This window comes from Microtus oregoni, unplaced genomic scaffold (genome assembly GCF_018167655.1).
Source record: "Microtus oregoni isolate MIOR12 unplaced genomic scaffold, Mior012 000154F_ref0000087, whole genome shotgun sequence".
Taxonomy (NCBI): domain Eukaryota; kingdom Metazoa; phylum Chordata; class Mammalia; order Rodentia; family Cricetidae; genus Microtus; species Microtus oregoni.
Window position 1 is genome coordinate 691,718 of NW_024544809.1, and position 8,230 is coordinate 699,947.

An 8,230-nucleotide genomic window follows, 5' to 3' on the forward strand; every position below is an offset into this window, starting at 1 on the left:
TATTCAGGAGAATGTTTGGCAACGCTCACTTTGGCTCCTAAACACCGACAGTTTAGAGAATATTACAGGCAAGCGTGATCAGAATGGACCACAAGTAACTCTATATAACATTCTTAATTTGCGGAGTATAGAAAAGTCACATACTATGTATGATCCCATCCTATATAATTTTGATATGTAGGAAGGATTACAAATGGAGGCCCCCTAAAATTGAGATGCAGATTTAAATCTAGATGACATATCCAAGTCCCAAGCTCTTCATACAAAGAATGGGATTATTCTTCCTCCCTGGAAAAGAGAGATTATTTAGGAAATAGAACCCTAAAATTTAAAACTTTAAACCAAAAAAGTCAAAAGGAGAAAAAAAAATCAAAGCTACAAGTGCATTTACTGGAATACTCTATACTACAACAGAAAAAAATATTTTAAAAGCCACAGAGAAACCCTGTCTCCAAAAACCAAAAAAAAAAAAAAAAGCTGCCTTTAGGCCCACTGACCAAAGCTAATTGAACTACATTAGTACATTTATAAAGAAAAATGAAAAGGACTATAGGCTAAGATGGGTGATGTTCTGGCACTTTGCAAAGTGAAAAAAAATAAAGATCTAAAAACTTATTTCTGTGTGTCTATGTGTGCTTTATTAAATAGATCACATTTAATGTGTATTGCATGTGTGCATATGTGTATACTCTACATATGGATACACAGATATATTTGTATAGAGCTACCAGTATTTACTTGTATGCATGTACACATTCTTTTTAAGTCTGGTATTTCATTTTGTGTGTGCGGATATGTTTTGCCTGCATGCATGTCTGCACACCACATGCCGGTACTGCCCGTGGAGGCCAGAAGAGGGTAATGGACAGCCTGGAACTGAGGTCCAGAGAGTTTCTAGTTGTCCTATGGACTGAGAAGCAAATTCAGGAGGTCTAGAAGACCAATCAGTCCTCTTTAAGGTACACATCGAGTTTTATTGCTCAATTGTGACGGTTTCAGGTACACGCCTGATTATCAACAAGAATTCTAATCTCTGACATGCTGAATATCTCCATAAACAACCAAGTAGATTAGAAAATTAGACAATTGATAGCATCATGAAGACGGGTGATGGTTTGATGTTGACGCCAAGGTACTAGATGCTACCCTTTCCTTGTGCGTTGGTAACTTGGGTTCACCCAGTGGTTTTGAGTCAGAGTACGTCGGTGAGCTGGATGAAAAGTGACGGAACCCGGGTTGGAAAGGAGAAGGCTCTGCCTGTTTTTCAAAACAGCTCTTCCACAAGTGAGGCACATCCCTGTGGTTTTGGGTGATCGAGGTTATAATGAAATTCACCGTGTTGTCGTTTGCTGGGGCGTAGATTCTCTGCGAGTCCATGTGGAGAGGGGACACCTCATTGACGGGAGCAGGGCGCTGCGTTAGAATTTCTTCAGGGGGTCTATAGGAGCTCGATGTCGCCCGAGAGAAGTCCCTTCTGATTCCGTCCATTGGATCAGAATCTCCCTGGGCAGTAGAAGGCTTCTGTCTCAGATAGACGTTTGAAATGCTGGACTTGGACAAGAGATTGCTCTCGCTGGTTTGAACAGCTACACCCAAACTGTGATCATCCATGTTGTCCAAGTCTGGACTAAAATGTTTGTTCTTAAAACCCAGAAGTGATGGGGCCGCCCCCCGGGAAGCAGTCTTTATCCCAATTCTCCTTTTCATTCTCTCTATAAGATGGGGATAGTCACGCAAGAAGTTTGGATTCTGATAGAACTGTAACTTACATGAGGGAGAGACTCCTTTTTCTTCAGCCAGGAAGTCAGGGAGCGATGCAGATCTCTGGAAATTCTGCCTCATCTTCCTAAATCCGTACAGATTCAGCTGCCGGACCAAACTCTTCATGCTATCCGTTTCAAATATTCTGAAGGGGGCCTTTCTCTCCAACACTTCCCTTTTGAAGAGTTCTTCATTGATGACTATGTAAGTCCCGGCCTCATCCCACCAAATAGATTTAAATTTATCACTTCCCACTATTTTCCAAAGCTTTCTGGGAAAGGTCATCGAGAATAAATTACTGTCTTCATCCGGCTCGGAGGCACAGAGGGTATGGGGCGGCCTCTTTATCAAGAACCGCTGAGCCAGGACCTGAAATGCACTCTCCTCGATGATAGCCCACAAGTCTGAGTCCCCCTGACCTGTATCCTCACACAGAGGGCGGCTAGAAGGGGTCTCTGGATCAGCTGACACGTCATGAGGGGAAGCATCCGAAATTTCGGAAGAAGCGTCCGGGATTTCTGAAGAAGCTTCCGGGATTTCCGGAGGTGCCTCTGCCATTTCCTGTAAAGCGGACACTTCACACTACCTGCACATACCCCACGTCTGAACCGGCTTTGTCTGAACCGGCTTTGTGCTCTGCAGATCCCAGCGGCGCTTCGGGAGTCCTGCAAAAGGGAGTAGGCGATGACATCACAAAGGTCAGTCTGAGGGCTGTGACGTCACAGAGGGCTTTGGGCTCCTAGTGATCCCGGAACAGCATTGTGCCCGAAGCTGTGTTCCCCGTGAAGCGAAAGGTTACCAACTGAAGATTTCAAAATCTCATTCCTAAAGACGCTTCCTTTTTTCCTTCTTTTTAAATTACACCTTTTATTATTTGAAACCATTTGAAATTTAAATATATTTTGATCATATCCTTCCCCTCCGCATCTGTCCAGATCCCCTTCCTCCCTACCCAGCCAACTTTAAGTTCTTTCTCAAAAACCTAATACGACAACAAAAATCCCTAAAGCCAAGGAAACAAAACACTACCCTCCAAAAAAATAAAAATAGAAATAGAAATAAACCACCAAACTATAACCAAATTAAAGCATAGAAAAAAACTTGGTCAACTACTCCTGAACATGAGGCCGGCCTGGAGTGGTTGATAGGCCCACTGGCACTCCATTGGAGAAAGCCAGATTTTTTTCTTTCCATCGGGTACAAAGGACATTTCATTGTTAGCCACCTCTTCCTAGTCCAACCAGAACTCTGAAGCTCTGCGCCATCTCTCCAGCCCTGGCAGACTTACATTTTTATATAGAATATTTTTCCAGCCCTGATACACTTTATTCTTAGCTATAATATTTTATATATGTAAATACATATATATAACATATATAGTGATAAATGGCTGTACATATACATATGTTTAATTGTATTTGAAAAATAAGAAAAACACTAGCATTACAAGCCAAAATGACTGAAAATGGCTTAGAGTATGGCTGATGGGGTGGAAGTGAAATTCTGATTAGTGTACATTTTTAAAAATGCATACTTTCTCCCCACCATCTATTTCATAGAGTTATGCCCTTGAAATCACAAAAAAAAATATGTTTATGCTTAAGACAAGCAAATGACAGAGGCAAGCCCTTAAAAACAAAACTGGATCTGAAACAGGTGAACCTGCCTACATGCCAAACTCATGACTTCATCACAAAAGGGGAAAGAGGTGTTTCGAGTGGGCTGATCACAAAACACAGGGCTCTGCGGCTCATTAGCTTATACTAAGAGCAAACACAGCATGAAGTCCACAGAGTGACAGATGCCTAAATCATCTGACAAACAGCCTGGCGCTGATGGCCACGGCGGGGTGAAAACAGTCGCTGTGAGATGTTCAATGGATCCATGATTGCCTTAAGGACAACCTGAAAGGAAGACAGTTTCACAAATGGATCAAATCAGTCATTTCTGCTCCAAAAATAAGCTGCGTGAGGACCACTAAGCATCCACCCAGCAGTAACTAGTCCTCGCTTACTGGGTCCACTTAGAAGGCAACTTGTAACAAGACTTTATTTTATTACAAATAAATTAAGAGGGTTATAGACAGTAGCCTTGCCACAATTTTTACCAACCTCAAGGGAGACCTGACCTCATCCGGTAGATATTAGCTAACCCACACATCTGACCAGGAAGAATGGATTATAGAGGGAGGGAAGATAATTAGATAGGAGCAATGGACATCTCTGAAAAACAAAGAGTAAACAGAAGAATGGGAAAATTACGGGACAACTTAATGAAACAGACTGGCCTTTTTCCTGGGTTGGAAGCTCGGGAGAAGTCGGTGGTGCTCGGCTTGCTGTACCACAGAGAAATGGGAAGAGAGGTGAGCCGTCACTACGTGGACAAGTGATCAGAGGTTGTCAGCTGACTTTGCTCTTTTGCGATGGCATGATTTTGTTAGAAACCACACGACTTCACTGAGAGGTGACAGCCCTTGCCTGTAAATTGGATTGAATAAGCTATGGTACAACTGTGAGATCTAAGCCATCTGAATCTTCACCATGAGTGATGTTGAAACAATTTAATGTCCAAAAGGATTGAACATTGAGGGGGGAGGGAGAGGAGAGAAAACATAGACACAGGTTTGCTTGCTTCACACAACCTCATGGAAGCCGCATCACTGACCCCAGTGTGAAATGTCAGACGAGAAGGTTCTAAGCACTGGAAATATCCAAATGACCTTCATTTTAGTGACGGTTCTCTTTCACATCTAACACCAAAGCTACAGGCCATGAAAGAAAAAGTTGATAAATTGGACTTCATCTATGCAAAAGTCATAGCCAAGAGAAGGACAAGACAAGCCACAGACTAGAGGGAAGAATTTGTAAAAGACATGCATGATAAAAGATGCATTAAAAACTCCTAAGATTCAACAATAAGAAAAAAAGTCCAATTTAAAAATAATTTGCAAACGAACATAGACACTTTAGCGTGAACAAAGACAACAAAGGGGAATATAAAAAGATTACATCATATTTCATCGGAGAAACGGACATTAAAACAGCAATGAAGTACTGCCACAGGCTGAGTGCCGTGGCCCCAGTCTAGATCAATCGGCAACAGCCAAAGGATGCCGCTCATGGTGCAACATGTGACTTTCTTAGAGGTCAGTGAGGATGGAGGCTAAAGGGATGACTGGATGCCAGGGTGACCTCTGCATCTTCCCAGGAATTATGGTGGCAAGTCATGAAACAACCGGGACTCTCACCCACTGCTGATGAGAATTCAAAACATTGTAGCCACTTCACCGGAGAGCTAGATGGTACTCTTACTGAACAGAGTTGCAAATCCCCAGGAGTTGAAAACTGATATCCACACAAAAGCTTGCTCAAGGATGTTTTGGGTAGCCTTTCTTCAAAACTGCCGAAATTTGACAGAAACCAAGATATCTCTACATGAGTGAGTGGGTTTGGCATTCTGAACATTTTTGAAATGTCAGAATGTGGAAATGGTGTAAAGATGGGTCGTTTTAGAGTTGTGAAGTAGGGGACACGCAGATGCTGTGCAGCATGGTGAAAACATCCGTAGTGGATGAGCAACATTGTATATCTCTCTAAAGCAATTAGATGTACAAACCCAAGGCGTACCTAAGGAGACCATCCTTGGTGGTAATCATTAGCCACATTTTTTGTTTGTTTTTGGTTTTTCTAGACAGGGTTTCTCTGTAGCTTTGGAACCTGTCCTGGAACTAGCTCTTGTAGACCAGGCTGGCCTCGAACTCACAGAGATCCGCCTGCCTCTGCCTCCCGAGTGCTGGGATTAAAGGCATGCGCCACCACTGCCCAGCTAGCCACATTTTTTTATCAGCAATTAGAAATGCAGATCTCCAGTAAAGGATAACGAAGGGGAGGTTATGTGCTACGAGACAGAAGAGAGACATCCGCACCTCCCTTGCATTGAATTAAGAGTGTGAAATTGCTTTAGAAATCCTTTTTCTTACAAAGCATAAAGCATGTATGATTGGCCTTAATAATTCAAAACAAACACTAGTAATTAGTTAAACTTGAAGTACCTTAACAGGAAGTATAAAATTTGCCTAGATGTAATGTTCTACTCTTTGTCCATTATTAAGAGGAAGCCAGAAATGCATGTTATACGGATGTGTATAAGAGAATCCGTTCAATATGACCTCTCTTCTTCTCTCCCAGTTTCGTGGAGTTTGTATGTGTGAAAGCAAGCTCAAACCACGAGTAACAGGAGAACTAATAAAAATTCATCGAGGGAGAAGTAGTGTATGTAAAATGCCAAAAAGAAAAAAAAGCCGTTCATTTCCAAAGGTAGCCAGAAATATGAGATCCATACAGTGATGTCAGAGGCAAAGCAAAGGGGAAATGTCATATAGAGAAACTGAAAGGGTCTGATAGAAGAAAATTTACCAATAATTCAAGATGAAGTGACTTCAGTACAGGCAGACTGTTAAGCAGCCAGTAGCTATAGGAATTTTCACAATCCTTATTTAAAGTATGTTTCATTGCTAAGTCTACCTTTACTCTTTATTGCCTCTGAGGAGAAATATCTTTTTCATCGTGTCCTTTGTGTTAAAAAAAAAAAATTTTTTTAAGTAAATACTCAGCTTTGAAAAAAAAAACTACAAAATTGCTAACAGGCAAGCATCAGGAAGTTTCATTTCAACTCAGATAAACTTCAAAGTGATCCAGGGTTCTGAGGGCCTCTGTCTAGCCCCAAACAAATCTAGCTGAAGGTCATATATAAACAAATGTGTTTATGTCTTTTTTTCCCTACACATCAAGTTTCTGTTTTTCACCTAACAGGATGAAACATAGTATTTTAAACATATCTGTTGAAAGAAAAGAAAAGAAAGAAAGAAAGCCAAGTTTTCTTTCTAAAGTGTGAAGTTACAAATATTAACATTAAATCTAGACCTTAAGGCCCATGTTCTAACCTAAATCTCATTTGAACGAACCTTCTTTAATAAGCTTTGCTTGAGTCAGTCTCCACGAATGCTTGCCTCCATTCCTTCACGGGTATTCTCTGTCCACAGACTGCCAGGAACTAAGGACTTCTCTCCTGAAGGAAGGTCTTGCCCAGGTACGTAGACGTGTGCGCTGAAGTGGTTATAAAACCAACTACTTAAAATGGCATGTTTGAGTCACAGAGAGTTTAATGCTACTGTAGAAATAAGTCAAAAGGCATATAAAATCCTCTTGATAAAATATCACAGAGTTCCACAAGGAAGGAGACAAAATAAAATAAATTCCCCTAATGTATCGCAAATACCAAGCATGACACGCTACCTACAAGCCATATGGTTTTCCCATCTGTTCTGCTATCATCAACTAAATTTATAGTATTTGGGCTATCAGAAGGATTGTCAAATACGAGCTGGGCATGAATTTAAACCTAGGTGTTACTGTTGGGTTTTCTCTTTTCTTTTCCTTTCTTTTTTAAAGAAGCTACCCACTTCTACGCCCACGCTACCACTGATGGCATTTAAGGAGTTTGGATTAAGAGTCTCCCAGCATCTCTGAGGACTGGAATCAGTAGTCAGAAGGTTTAGACTGGCCATCACTAGCTGATCCATAGCCTGCTCTTTCAACATCTTGAGTGAGGGCTGCTTAAAGAGATATCAGAATTTCTAAAGGTAGATGAGATCCCTTTAAGGGCTAAAGGACTGGCCTTATGGCCTTTGATTGGGAAATTCTGCTGTTTCATTGGCCAGAATGGAAGTTGATCTTCCAGGACCTTGTCATTGCTTCTACCCTTCTGTTCCGCAAAGGTGGGGATTGTCACTCCCTTAGACTATGTGAGAATGTGTTAATCCTAAAATTAGTCAGAAAAACTAGTTCCACTATTTTGGCCAAATTTAAGCAAACTTCTATTAAAATATTAAATACTGACCAACGTAGCATTTGGTCAGGACCATCACCTGGAAATTTTCCAGGTAAGTGGCTCTAAGACACGTTGACGGGACTTAAATGGGCAAAACCAATAGGCCACCCTACTCCCCCATGAAACTTTGGTGTTATCTTTCAAGAACTACAACTCCCAGAATCCCAGGAAGTTTCCTGGTCCTTGAGCAGGTGTTATCTTTCAAGAACTACAGTTTTCAGAATTTTAGGAAGTTATCTGGTCTTTGGGCAGGTGGGACTTACCGTTTAACTTTGGGTCTTACAAAACGTGACAAAGAACCATCCAAGACTCTGTTGTATCACAAGATTGAGTGGGGGGTTCTGAGTGACATGTCTGTTGTGGAATATTTTTACACTGTGTGAAAATGTATTTGGTGTGATGGATGTATAAAAAGCTGAATGGCCAATAAGGAAGTAGGAGGTATAGGCAGAATTTCTGGGAAGGGAAAGGGAGAGGAGGAGGATTCTAGGCATGCAGAAGAAGTCGGGAGATATGGGGAGGAAACAGGAGGCACAAGATGGAAGAGAGGTACCACTTGTGTGATAGAACAGAGGTTAAT

The 8,230-nt window shown here is 41.4% G+C and overlaps 1 protein-coding gene across 1 annotated transcript; it reads right to left on the reverse strand.

Moving 5' to 3' along the window:
- Positions 1 to 1,095: 1,095 nt before the first annotated feature.
- LOC121445052 (heat shock transcription factor, Y-linked-like) lies at positions 1,096 to 2,319 on the reverse strand. The gene has a single exon (XM_041647035.1). The coding sequence runs from the start codon at positions 2,317 to 2,319 to the stop codon at positions 1,096 to 1,098; it is 1,224 nt and encodes a 407-aa protein (XP_041502969.1).
- Positions 2,320 to 8,230: the final 5,911 nt, after the last annotated feature.